The sequence below is a fragment of the Zonotrichia albicollis genome, chromosome 5 (assembly GCF_047830755.1).
Source record: "Zonotrichia albicollis isolate bZonAlb1 chromosome 5, bZonAlb1.hap1, whole genome shotgun sequence".
In the NCBI taxonomy this organism is placed as follows: Eukaryota; Metazoa; Chordata; class Aves; order Passeriformes; family Passerellidae; genus Zonotrichia; species Zonotrichia albicollis.
In genome coordinates this window covers 59,044,929-59,059,403 of record NC_133823.1, presented here as the reverse complement: position 1 = coordinate 59,059,403, position 14,475 = coordinate 59,044,929, and the positions used below count along the sequence as shown (strand labels likewise).

Genomic DNA, 14,475 nt, shown 5'->3' with positions numbered 1-14,475 from the left:
CGCGGGTCGTTCCCCCAGCGCGGAGGGAGCCGAGCCAGGTCCGGCGGGGCTCGGGGGGCTCGGGCCGGGGCCGCCCCTCGGAGCCAGCCCCGGTGTCCGGCCTGGCTCCCCCCCCCCCCCCCCGCCAGCCCCGCGGTTCCTGGGGCCTGGCTTACCGAGCTGGGGACGCCGAGCCGTCACAGCCAGGCGTTAAGCTTTCTGCCCTGGGTGACGATAAACTTCTAGAGTGGGAAAAATGAGGGGGCCTTTGACATCTGAGTACAGATGCACGACTGAACATAGTGCTGCACTGGCTTATGGAAACAACCGTGGGTTAGGGCCAGTTACTAAACTACTTTTTCATCTCTTTTGTTGCTAAGCATAAGCTCTGGTCTAAGTGTTTGTGTACCTGTGCCATGTTGGTGCTGATGGAGAGCAGCAGATCAACACCTTTTTTTGTCATGTCTTTTCACACTTGATAAAATGTAGCATGACGTGTTGGGCATTTGCAGGTGAAGAACTGCAGTTATCTTCAGATTTTGTGCAAACAGGTGCAGGTTTCATAGGACATTGTGGAATGTCCTCAGGGCTGAACTCATGAAGGGTCCTGTTGAGACCTCCAGCAAATGAAAGAATACTTGCTCAATCATTTCTGTATTATTACTCTGCTCAAAATGTTCAGTTTCCTAATGCTTGCAGTGTTTGCTTCTCACATTGATTTTTATCCCAAGATCTGATGGGATTACTTGGGCTAAATCATTCAGATTCAGCAGGATTTAAGAAAAGAAAAGAAAAAAAACAAACCCAAAACCATTTACAGGTTGAAGTTGCCCCACACAACAAAACCTTTGTGTCTGTCTTGTTGAAGTTTGTCTATTTCATGATAATTTGAATCAGCGTAGCTGACTTCTTTAGTGCGCTGGAAAACTTTTATATTTAAGTCTCCTAATCACACTCGCTCAGTGTGTCATCTTTTCATCCTTGTGCTGTCTCAGAGGTGATGCACATTTAACTCTGCCTTGTCTGATACAACAGGAAGTTCCTCACCAAGGAGGAACATTGTACACACTCTGTGCACTGTGTAGTGGTAACAGAGACTTGGCCATGGTCTGGCGGTTTATGGTCTGCGGTGTCTGCCGGGTCTCCAGCATGTGGAGTTGCTCAGGGTTCTTTGCTCCATGCTGTTTGCTGGATGAGCCTCCAGAAGGGTTTGTTAGGTGGGATGTAAAAGAAGACTCAAATATAGTTCATGCATTTTGGCAGCACAGGCCACAAGTAGTACCCAGGGACCAAAGAATACAAAGTAAAATGGGGAGCCCTTTAGCAGATCAGGCACTACCGGAAGGGCACTCGATCAGCAGAGCTGGAGCTAAACTTAGCATCAGCAATTGTGTTGCATTGTGCTTAAGTGCTCTAGGAACATCATGGAAATTGTTCTGCAAAGATCTGGCTTTGAGTTTGAGAGCTTACTGCTTTGGGATCCCCCACCACAAAATTTCTGCCATTCACTGGAGATGACATGGACAAATTCATACACTGCTGCATCTTTGTTAATGAACTGTGCCAGACCCAAGCTGTCCTTGCTGGAGTCTAGTTCCCATTGCTCTGTGGTGGATAACCACTGAGAAAATTGAGAGCTGGCTGTGTGTGTGTTTTGACAGTAAGTGTGTGTGGTAAGCACACATTAGTACCCCTATGCTTTTTAGTATCTACCTGGTGGACTTTTGCATCTTGTGATAATGACATGGCACTGTGTTCATAGTATATTGCCATCTTCCTCATGACACAGCGCCCTTATCACAAAGATTAAGCTACTTACAATTACTCTTTATTGTAAGATCAAGAAATATTAATTATAACCATCAAATACAAGAGGTTTAGGATAATTTGTTGCTGCTGCTATGGGGTTTTAATACTTTTAAACCAAAGAAGAATTGTGGTGGAAATATGAAAGAATAGTATCTTTTGTCAAACTCTGAAAGGTACTCAAATTAGTATTAAAGTGAAGGCTCTCTCATCAACTTTTGTCTCAGTATTTGTGTATGTGTGTTATTCCAGCATATGATAGACGCCATACCATGTGTTCCAATGGATGCCAACCTCCTATTGCTATTCCTTTTTCAGCCCCTTCAGTTTGCATAGTTTTTACAATATAAAATCAGAATATTCTGAGTTGGAAGGGACCCACAAGGATCATTGAGGCCAACTCTTAAAGTGAATGGCCCATAAAGGGATCAAACCCACAACATTGGCATTATTAGCACTGTACTCTAACCAATATGCATTTTGTGGAGTGGGAAATAAGGCGGAGAGGAAGGCTGATGAGACAGTATTTTGGCTTTCTACAATAGGCAAAGTTGCATAGTCTTCTGTGGGTTTTTAGCATTTTATTTGTTGAAGGTGTATATCTTGGTGCTGATGTGTGTTTATCAGTGTTCAGCATCACTGCACATCTCACTTGCAGTGTCTCTTGTCAGATACAAGAAGATAAAGAGCATTTGGTTGCAAGTATGGTAAGTGGTTTAAGTGACAAGTTCCCTAGGAACACTAAATAAAGTGATCTAGAGCTACCCATCTGCTCACAATGGTATCTAGCTTCTTTGTCCAACAGTTCCCTCATTCAGTTACATCTTCCAGTGTCTGACCTTAATAAAGTCAAGGTCTTGAAGTGAACAGCACCTCTATGCATAGTTGTGTTCCTCCAACAAACCTTGAGCTCTTTTGCACCTCTAAGGAGGCAGGGAACTGGGGAAAAATACCATTTGATCACACAGGTGACCAAAAAAATCCAAAAATCTTCATCTGTAGGAGCAAGGAGGTAGTATAGGACTTAGTTCTGACTTTTCTTAATATTTACACCTTCACAGGTCATACTGGCTTGATGTTTTTTCAGTGTAGCTCTCAAGGAGTGTCAACATATTCTCAAGAAATAAAAAACAAAGTAGTTTATCATTAGGGACTTCTATTGATCTCCATGTTGGATTGTGGGCAAGGTCTAGTCTTCCAGGTGCACAACACACAATTTCTATGACTAGAAATGTACTAATGACTAGGCCAAACCCTTTAAATGTTTTGAAAAACTCAGTGAAAAAGGCATCAATCCAAGATAGGTATTCAAGATAAATTTTATTTTAATTTGTGTAATCTTAGCAAAGTTAAAGGTTACCCAAGACAGATCTCATTTTTAGCAATCTTAATGACCATCTTCCCTGGTATTCCTATGTGACAATTGTGAATATCTTAGACAGACCAGGGGACATGGTGGAACTGCTGTGCTGGTGGCTTGCCCTCAGAGCTGAGTAATCCCCAGTATCCTTGGCAGTGCATCAAGCTGGATGCTGGCTGCTAGGCAGAAAGAAAAAAAGCTGTTTGAAGTTTTAGAGACAAGAACATAATCACAGGGGCTCATCCTGTTGTATGTCCAGGCACTCACTCTCAAGCTATATATAATGTACCTAGCTGTGGAGAGCAAAAGCTGGGCAAATTCAGCCTGCTGGTCTTGCTGCTCAGATTTCCAAGTCCATCTTCACAATAGGAACATGTCAAAAATGAAACACTTTACAAATATTAATTCATTGTCAGGAAGCCTTTGTTGTTATTTTGTCCTTCAGGGACCTGCATGACAGGTAACAAAATCAGCTAACTTTTTTAGAAGAAGCAGAAACATCAGGCTGTGGCAGTCCTAGCAAACAATGATACATAATGAATGTATGCCTGTACATTTTTGTGCACACTCCTTAGGCCTGGTCCTAGGAGCATGTTTGGATAGTGTGACGTCTAAGTCGCTATCTTAGACCGGATTCCACTTGCATAGGGCTGAAGGATACACCCTGTAAATACAGTTTGTTTGTAGAAGCATGTGTAACTTTGAGACCTTGACGTAGGGACGTTGATGCCATTAAAATCTTGATGGTGGCTCTCCAGTAATCCGTGTCTACTTGCTAGGTAAAAGAAACCTCATCTTTTGAAGTAAAAGTGTGGTATATACGTGCCTCTGCAGTGTTCTGTTATTATTGTGAGTGTGTGAATAATCACATAGGTTCTCTGGTTAACATCTCTGTGTTTTGGGTTTTCTTCCAGAACTTTGTGCTGTCCTTTGGAAAGGAGACATTACAGACAACAGCAGTTACTCCACAGTTTCAGAAGAATGTGGATTATGTAGATTTTATCTATTTAAACATTTTAGAAAAGAAAGTTCTTAACAATTCTGAGGTTTCAGTTCAATATTTATGTTCTAAACCTTGTATTGTCAGTTTAGAAGCAGTAGCTTCCTCCGAGTTCAGGACTGGTGTGCCAGTGTATAGAAGGAGATGGAAGGATGAGAAGAACCTTTATGTTAGCAGAACTCGACAAGTACACTTGAAATTTCCAAACATCATGGTTTACAGAGATGATTATATCATCAGAAACTCAATAATAGTGCACAGTGTGATACTGTATGCATGGATTAGCCACAGATCAGCTAGCAACTATGGTGATGAGCAGAATGAAGACTACCAGGCTGCAGTTGCCAAGAATTACACATTTTTAGAGGCAGTTCCACCCTTTGAACGGCCATATAAGGACCACAAAGTTTGTCTTCAGTGGGGTGCTGACTATTTGTGGATGCTCCAGGCCAATAGGATACCTCAGTGTCCTCATGAAACTGGTAGGTGCAATGTCACTTTTTTTCCCCAAGGAAACAAATAACATCTCTGGTAAGCTGTTAAAAAGTGCCTACTGGTAGTAAATAGTAAATATTACACACAGTGGTTTACTTGGGAAGCATTGTTGAACATGTAATCTCCATAACTGTGAGGTTAGAGTTGCAAGTTGCTGAAGCCATCCTGCTCTTCAGATTGTTTCATCACAGCTAGCCTGGAGGTTGGTAGCAGCCTGGCCCCCTATTTTCTAAGCTTTTTCAAACAATTTTAGTCAAAACCCACCAGAGTTTGTGAACATCATTCCTTTATCTTCAGATGGAGTTGTTCAGTCCCTTACTGCATTAATGCAGAATCAGTTCTGCAGTTCATGCACACATAATTTTCACACAAGTAGTTTCCTTCTGTTTAAAGTGATGGTCTCACACTCAGAAACATATTTTCAAGTCTCTGTAGTCAGCTAAGCTTTACAGACCCTCTTTTTTTTCCCCCTAGAACCATTATGAACAAGCATTTTAGAAAAAAATAGTAATAGTTTTAAATAAAAAATCATGTATTGCCAACAGTACAGATTACAGAAACAGCTTTGCTTTTTAGATTTTTTGAGTCCTTTTTTTTTCTGCCTGCCTATCTCTAGCTTTACACTTGCTGACAATTTTTTTGCTCTCAGTGAGTGCTCAAAGCAGAACCTGGAAGGAAAAAGAACATTTGTTTCTAAATGGTTCTCTCCCAGAAAATCCCATAATGCTATTTGTGTCATTTATTCTCACTACACTGGCATGTAAGTGCTCTGAAGAACTGGAAACATCTTATTTCCTTTAAGGGCTTTCTAAAATACCTGTTGGAGACAGCATGTGATATCTGACAACACTGTGAAACATCTTATTGTCTGTCTTATCTATTTCTATTACAGATTAAATCAGTTTAACAGACAATAGAAGGAAATAATATTCAAATTTTGTTTCTTAAAATAATGTAACAATTTGCTCAGGGTTTGGTTTATTTTACTGTTTTCTTAGTGGTTTTTTGTCTGGTTTTTGGGTTTCTCTAGGCAAGCTGATGATGATGCCTTTGAAGATTTTTCTCCTGTTTCTTAGGAGGGGCATCTTTATCAGTTTTGTTACAGGATTATCCATATCAGTTAAGAACAGAATTGGTATCTATGCATACATATAATATAGAGAGGCACAAATGGAGAGCAATTCCAAGAGATGTGGAGAAATGTCACTTAGGCATAACCAAAGATAGGATGAGATGTAAGTGAATAACATTAAGTAGGACTCGTTTACTAACTGGTTCTTTAAGTATCTTAGATTTAAATAAGTCTGTTCTTTCCCTGCTTCCAATTTTATCTGGAAACAGGCTCATATTCACTTTTTGTGGGTTATTTGTTCCAAGACTGTAATGTATTTTACAGCAGCAAGTGAATTTTTGTCTAAGGACTTATTGAGAGTTTGTGTTAGCTTTAAATCTGTTGTGTGATTTAAATGTTTGACTGTAGGAATGTGAGCTAATTAATTAGTTTTATGCTTTCTGTCTGTCAGATTAAAAAAGACTGTATTTTGCAGATGGTGTCCATGTTCTCGAATTTATATATGCTTCCAGTGGGGAAAAAACAGGAATTGTGAAGAAATTTGAACAGTTTGAAAACAGAGAACTTGAGACAGTCAGACAACACCAGGTTGATTATCCCATGTAAGTACAGGCAAGTAAGTGAATGGGGCTGTATTTGGTTTTTGAAGGCTATAGAATGTACTTAAACTCTTGGGCTTTACCACAAATTCAAGGAATACTGCCTACTAATTTCATAAAAGATGCAAAAGGAGCCTAGTTAGCAGTTCCTTCTGATTCCAGTTCTGGATAGGCTTAAGCTGAAGCTCAGGAAGATACTTGCAGTATGTGTTAGTGCAGTGCTGTGTAAGAGATGCCACTGAAGGTGAAACTGAATTAGGTACAGCTAGGAGGGTGAGTTGGCTGTTACCTGCTGTCATGATCAGACTGCTGTCCCATGACTAACTAGCCTGGGGTTTTCTGCATTACAAACAGATCTGCATTTCTAACATCGTTTGCAGACCAAGAGCAGAGTAGGATTTCTTGCAAAGGCAAGCAGCATGAAGCAGCTTTATCCCTATAAATTCCCACTCTAGTTTATTTTGCACCTGACAAACAACTGGATAGAATCCTGTGCCTAGATAAGTCTTCCAGCTAGAGCTGTTTAAACTCCATTTCCTTCTACCATTGCTGTGTAAGCTTTCCTATTTTGACAGGAGTACAACTCCTTATCCCCTGCACACTGTTCAGTTACAGAGGAATCGCTCTTGTAAGGTCATCTTGCTCTGCTCTAGTCCCCCTTCCCAAAACTGTCACAAATCTCCTGTCATATTTTGCAACTTCAGGGTAGTAGAGATACATAAATAGACCTCCCTTCCACCAGATGCTCTCACCCTGGCAACGTTATTGCAGAAGTAGGAAATAATTACAGGAGCTGGGACTTGCCTTCTGGATTGCATTTGGCCTCAAGAAGAGTGCCAAGATGGCTTGCCAGAGAGCACAGGTTGCATGCAAATTCCTAGCTCTCAAACCATAACTGAAGCCATAAATACAGAGCAATTTTTAGCTCCTGGTCTCTTCTGGATGAGTGACAGCCTGCTGCTCTTTCCCCACCAACACAGTGCATCCTGCTTCTGGTACAGAGGCACTCAAGCTCTGGTGTAGAGTATATGGAATAAATTTATGCATCTTTTTATGTGCTCCACATAGTTCTTGCCTACAAGTTCAGTGTCTTCAGTGTGTTGTGTGCTGTGGTTGTGTGACAGCCTGGGGTAGTTCTGTTAGGAAGAGGAAGAGAGTTCTTCTCTTCAGTTCTTTTTCAGTTCTGTGTATGTGAGCAGTGGTTCCCCACTGTACAAAAAGGTAACAGAAGTAGATGAATCTGAGATACTTGTTTGGCTTCAGTCAGGGATTTGTAAAGAAAGGGAGCCCGAGATACATAATTTTTCTTTGAGCCTGCAGCAAGAACAGGCTGGGACTGTAAGGGACTGCTCATGTTGTTTGGCACTCTGCAGCAGTGGGGATATGAAATGAGTCAGCATTGTCCCAAACTCTGTCCCAAGAAATGTGTCCAGAACAAACACAGTCTCAGACTGGCAATCAAGGATTAAATGGAGACTGATGCATTTGAGTTTGCTGTATTGGCAGAGATGAAAGTTGAAAAGAGCAATATATAAGCATGAACACAGGAGCAGTATTTCTAGAAGCACAGTGTTTGCCTGTAGGTCCTAGCAATCAATATACAAGTGATTGTCATTTACAAATCTTTCTACCACATCCATATACCATCTCTGGAGAAAATTGTGTTATTAGCTGTTTAAGGCATAGTTTCCATTAGGGAAAACTTAATCATCCTTGCATTTTTTTTAAGGAGAGCAGGTTTTAGGCTTTCAGACCTACAGTGGTTTAGTTTAGGAGAAGATACAAGGTACTTGTGTTAAGCAATTTTTTGAGAGAAAAGCAAGGCAAGCTGACCCAATCCTAAAGTATTATAAACAAATATTGACCATTTTTATTAATTACAGAAATGCAAAAATTTACTATCTCTTTCTAAAAGTCACGAAGAAAAGTGAACTATTTCATCAGATATGATAATAATTACAGTGCTTTGCTGAATTATACACTGGAGGTACGATTTTCAAAGTCATTCAGCATTGACCTAACTGCTGTGGCAATGTTACAGAAATAAGTGTGATCAAATTTCTGTTAAGAGCACAGAAGCAGATTTAGTCTGGCACAGAGGAACTCCTTAAAATTAAATATTGTGGTATATATTCTGCTTTTAGTGCCTCAGCCAGGTTTGAACAGAAATTTCTAAGTACATAGTGCTGTTGGTGTTTGGTTTTTTATTTTTCACTGTTCCATAGTTTGCAGAGGCTCCACCTTTATTCATCCTGTGATACTTCTGTGACAGCTATTCATACCCATCTGTACTGTCCAAAGAATGGACTAATTTTTAACTGCTTCTCACAAGTCTGTTTTCACAGTTCACTTTTAGTACAGAAGACAGAGCTAATAGTTTTTACTGGCTTTGACAATCAAGGTGACAACACCACACATCTGGGGGTTTGGTACTGGTCTGTGTGGGGGAGGTTGGCTCCAGTTTGTCTTGGTTGTGTTTTCAGTTCCTGGGTGGTGTAGGATCTGGAAGTAGCTCTGACCTGGCATTCTGGAATTGATTCAGATAGCACTTCCTTACTCTCTTCTCCTGTTTGTTACCACAAAAGTCTGTGGTTAATCAAAGATCCAACAGTTTTAATTGTGGTTTTTCTGAAGATTTTTACTGTAGAGGATGTTACAGTGTTTTGTTCTATTCTGAAGATTACATGTGTGACACAGGTTTGCTAAATTCAAGTGAAATGCATGCTTTTCAAATTATATAGAGAGCTTTCTCATCAGGAGTGGATTTTGTGTTTGCTTTTGTTCATACAGGTTCACCATTTCAATCTGGCTATATCTACTCCATCACTGTGAAAAGGACCTGTGTGGTATACTCTATTTTATTGATTCAAAAGAAATGTATGGTACTCCTGCTGTATTTCTAAATGAGGAAGGTAAGGAATATTACTAATGGCTTTCAGAAGAGGTCCGATACAGTCTTTATTGATTTGTGCCTAGGAATAACATTTATAAAAATATATTATCAGACTTATTTTGTGAAATTGATCCCTTGCAAAATGCTTCTTTTTGACTGTAGCATCTCAGTAGGAAAGTAGCCACTAAATTAACAGGAGAAAATGTAGTAGTTGCACAGCATCTAATCTTCACTAACTTAAGAAATGTCTGCTTTGTCAGGAGAATAGCCTGTGTCGGGTTTTCTCGGCTGTTTGAAGGGCCTGGAAAGGCCCGGAGTGGCCTTGGGACAGCCCGCGTATCGAAGGACGAGAAGAGGCTTCAGTTCTTCTTTCAGTTTTTATGTTTATTAATTGTTTATCTAAAAGATGTTCTTTCAGCCCGACAGAGGTCTGCTCAGCAGTCAGCCATGAGCACACTGTGCCGCCCTCCGTACAGACACCTATCTTTATACCCATTGTTACGTGTACAATATTTATCATTTTTCCCCAATACCATTTATTCTTATTACTTGGTGCACTCTCAGTAATAACCAATCCAAAGGTGCCACCATCACCAAAGAAGATGGAGGAGAAGAAGAAGAAGAAGAAGGACAGGACACACCCCAATTCCTCCATCTTACTTCTCTAAACCCCCCTGTACATAAATCCTAAACCCTGTGTCTCACCCTGTAATTAACTAATCCCTTCACCATTCACCCCGGTGAAGTCCTCTTATCTTCATACAGGTGTCGTCTCCCGTGTAGGGTCAAAGTCCTGCCACCAGACACTTCTGGCAACATTTCAGGACTCCCGGGCCCCCCAAGGGTGGTCTCGGTGGCTCGGCATCTCAGGACTCAGATCCTGAGATCCCACAGCCTGAATCTTTCAGCCAGGAGCATACACTGAGATTAAACAGTCTCGCCTCAATGAACAAGCTTTCTTATTATTACTGAAGTGTTGTTTTAAATTGATCTTAATTCCTGTATATACAACATGAAAATTTTTGATAATTGGAGGTAGCCTCAGAAAAAGTCAAAGTCATTCAAGGTCTTGCCTACCCTGCAATGTGTAGGCAAGAGCCAGTCTGTTTCCCTGATCCAGAAGAAAGTTAAGAGGTAGCACTATCTTAGTCTTCCAACATTTGCAGTGGGGGCCTGTTGTTGTCAGAAGAGGACTGGGAGCTGGCTGGCAGGCTCAAGAAGAAATAAGCATGCAGAGTTTTAAAGGGTACACCTGGCATTCTCATAACACATTTTTTTCCTCCTTCTTTAAGAGTTTGACAACTGACCTCTTCCTCACTGTCATTTTTGTCATTTTCATTTTCTCTGTCATGTAGCCAATTTCAATGATTAATGTATCCATTATAAGCTGGATGTTTTTCTGTGAAGAACAAAAAAAAATGGAAGTTGCCAGTTTAATATGAGATTTGCCTGGTGAGGTTTTAGGGCCAGTTTTATTCTCAGTGTTACATTAGATTATCAAAGTAGCTTGTTCTGATCTTAAAAGTTCAGACCGTGAGTGTAGCTTCTGCAGGTCCAAGAAGTGGAGGGTAAAGTCTCCTTGTGCTTGATCATTGCAGTCACATGCCGCCAGTTGAGTGCTGAGTGGATGCCATTGTTTACTGGTCCCTTGTGCTGTTTACTGCAAGCCACAACTGCTTTCTGATGTTTGAGATCAGCTGTGACAGCCTCCCTTAGGTTTAGTCTGTTCAGTCTGTTTCACCCTGGTTTTCAGCCTGTGTTTTCATGTGGGAGCCTGGGCATCAGCATCTGAGCTGTGTAACTGAAATGTGGAGCACTGTTTGTGGGACTCTGGCTTGGTGGTGCCAGATTTCTGTTGTTGGTGATGAAGAGGGTGAAGAGGACAGAATCACTGTGAACAAAGCATTAGTAAACCCATTCTTGCTGCTAATGTTTCTGTGGTGTTTGTTTCCTTTTTCTTCCTTTTTTGCTCTCAGGTTATGTGCATATTCAGATGCATCTCATGAGAGGGGATGACCTTGCAGTGAAAACTAGCTTCAGCCTTCCTCTGAAGCAGTGGTTTCGACTGGATCTCTCCTTTAAGGGTGGACAGGTACGCTTGCTACTGAATTACAAACTGACAAACTCCTTAATAGCTGAGGCTGAGATAAACATTGTAAATTGTACATGCTCACATAGCAAAAGAATGAAAAATCTAAAACTAGAAGTTGTGAGGGGATGTTCAGACCATCCAGCTTTGGAAAATCAACATTGATTGATTGATTGATTGATTGATTGATTAATTGAGTTAGATTGGGTGCACCCTAAGCAAGTTTTCCAATGGCACCAGGCTGTGGGGTGTAGTTCAGAGGCTGGAGGGAATGGATGCCATCCAGATGGACATGGACAGGCTGGAGAGGTGGGCCCATGTGAACCTTGTGATGTTCCACAAGTCCAAGTGCGAGGTGTTGTACCTGCATCAGGGGAATCCCAGGCTGGGCAGAGAGTAGATAGAGAGCAGCCCTGGGGAGAAGGATTTTGGGTTGTGGATCAACAAGAATCATTGAATCATTAAGGCTGGAAAAGACCTCAAAGATTATCAAGTCCAACCTTTGAGCAAACAGCACCACATCAGTTAAAACCACAGTGCTGAGTGCCACATCCACTTGTTTCCTGAACACTTCAGGGATGGTGACTCCACAATTAACATGGGCAGCCTGTTCCAGTGCTTGACAACTCTTTCAGTGAAGAAATATTTCCTAACATCCAATTTAAACCTCCCCTGGAGCAACTAGACAGTGTAGTAAATGTACCCTATAACATTTCTTTTATTGTGATTAATGTTTTGTGCTCTTTTAGATTGAAGTAAGCAGTGTTGGGAAGAATTTGAAAAGACATCATCATCAATCTTTTACGTAAGCAGCATTTTCTCCTTTGGGGAGTAATATGAGTGTGTATGTTCAGATGCAGGGAATGAGGGAAGGATAGCACAGTTTATAACTGAAGATTCTAATTGATTTTGAAAATGTCTGTGGTCTTTTTCTACACTATCCTTTCAAAACCAGCTTGCTTTACTGTGCTTACATTAAGCATGAGCTGAGTATTTTAATGCCATGAGTTAATGTGGCACATGATATAGTACTAGAGTCTGATAACCCTCACTAAACTGATTGGCAGGTCAGTGGCATTAAGATCTGTCTTCAAATGAACTTTTGGCCTTACTGAAGTCTAGTTTTGCTGTTGCTGTGAGGAGTAGTATTTCAGCAGGGAAATTCTTACTTGTTTGGCTTAGTTAGAGAGCAAAATTTCTACCAAAAGTATTCACACTCTCTCTACATAGAAATATCGAAATATAAAAATTTCTATGTAGAAATATTCTATGCAACTGAATATTTTTAAATGGGTTTTTAATTGGTTTATTTCACTGTAATTTAAGATGGACTCTTTCTTGTGCAAATAATTAAAAAATGCCACTGTTAATAAGGGAACTATGTAACAGTGAACTGCATGGCAGACTGCCAGACTTCAGGATTGTTCCTTCTCTGCTGTGCTTTAAATCCAGAAATTGATAAGTTGCAGATGATAACTCTAGGAGACTTAATAGCTTAAATTTTCATATGCTGATTTTAGAAAAGTGAAAGGGAAAGGTGCAACTGAAAAAAATGAGCTTAAGTAATGATGCCTAAAATATCAAAAGATACTTACAGGTCAGAAAAATAAAACACCCCTGTTGGTTTAATATGTTTGTAGACAAGGAATTTGTTAAATTTACTCCATAATTTGTCACACTAAATTGCAGAGTCAATTTTGAGAATAAACAAATTACAAAAGAAAAAGATACCTGGAATAAGCTTAAGACCGTCAGTTGCAGAAATTCTGAGAAATACTTACTTCTCTTTCTTCTTTCACAGTACCTCTAGATAGTCAGCTTACTTCTCTTTCATGTTCTCAAGTTTTAGGGAAGATTTCTATTATGATGACACTGCTGGATACTTTGTTCTTGGGGGCAGTGGGTACGTAAATGGTATTGAAGCCTTCTTTGGACCTGTGAAATACTATCGCCTCAATGTGCTGGAAACAGAACAGGTGAGCAAGGGCACTACTTGGAAATGCTGAAATATTAGCAGCCAACTATGACTGAGTATATTTTATTTTTTCAGATGGAGTGCTCATCTGGTGATAAACTGGCTATGAAGCACAATAGTATCTGGGAACATATGTCATACATGATAATTTTCTTTTCAAATCTAGCAACATTAGTTACCATTTCAAATGCTAAAAGATAATACTTTGGGAAGTGAGTGTGTTAAGCAGTTTTTGTAGATCTATATTTAATAATATAGGTACAATTATAATGATATATAATATATATTTAATATATTTAATATTTTCACTATTGCTTTGTTCCCAGAGTTTCTGATGATACAGTGTTGGATATATTTGATTAATGTGTGGTTTTGATGAAACTGATGGTAAAAGTGGCATGGGTCTGGTCAGTTTTGGAAAGTCTTCTGTGATTTTTGGATTATGCTGACCATTTAAATAGGCAGTGATCTACTGGGGCCAGCATCAGGCTGTCTGACACACTAATAGGGTGTGCCAGATAAGCTGATTGTAGTGAACAATCTGTTTCCTTTTGTTATTTGTGTACAATGCATCTTTCTAGCTGAGCATACACAACAACAGATACTGGAGATGCCATTTATCCATCATTTGCCTTTTTACAGATTTCTAATCCTCTTCATGACAAGGACACAGTGGAACAAATTGAGCTTTACTACGAGAGATGTATGGACATTCAAGAAATAGTTTATGATTACAGATATATTGTAAGGCAAGGCGAAAAAACACACAGAAGTTGTAAGTGTTGATCTATAACATGAATTTTAAACTGTCATCTTTGGATTGTTTTCTTTCCTTTAACAATCTGAATATTGATCATCAAAAGTAAAATTAAATTCACCCTTAACAATTTGAAGAGTTTAGTCTTATTACTGGTAGCTAAAACTGGGGTTTTGTCCCTGCAAATACTTTTGTGTCATGGAATAAAAATTTAAAATCAATCATCTTGATATGTCTTCTCTAATAAGAGAGGCGCCTAAAGGGACAAAGAAATACTCTCAAGCTTTCATGTGTGCTATGCTATTTCCTTTCTTCCATTTCATTTTCAAAATTACCCTAAAGGAAAATGGGTGGATTTTGGTAGAATGTTTCTGCCACAGTTGCCTAACATTCAGTAATCAACAGGCTTCTACCAAAGTGTCCACTTTGGTAAAAGGAGAATGACATAGC

The 14,475-nt window shown here is 39.9% G+C and overlaps 1 protein-coding gene across 2 annotated transcripts in view; it reads left to right on the top strand.

Moving 5' to 3' along the window:
* The window catches only part of SEL1L3 (SEL1L family member 3), a 34,359-nt gene that overhangs the window by 207 nt on the left and 19,677 nt on the right, over positions 1 to 14,475 (top strand). For both annotated transcript variants that reach the window (XM_074541828.1, XM_074541827.1), the window contains exons 2-8: positions 4,060 to 4,627; positions 6,188 to 6,314; positions 9,102 to 9,223; positions 11,181 to 11,296; positions 12,043 to 12,098; positions 13,137 to 13,269; positions 13,911 to 14,043. In XM_074541828.1, coding sequence (XP_074397929.1) covers positions 4,060 to 4,627; positions 6,188 to 6,314; positions 9,102 to 9,223; positions 11,181 to 11,296; positions 12,043 to 12,098; positions 13,137 to 13,269; positions 13,911 to 14,043 — 1,255 coding nt within the window. The remainder of the gene's footprint in view (positions 1 to 4,059; positions 4,628 to 6,187; positions 6,315 to 9,101; positions 9,224 to 11,180; positions 11,297 to 12,042; positions 12,099 to 13,136; positions 13,270 to 13,910; positions 14,044 to 14,475) is intronic.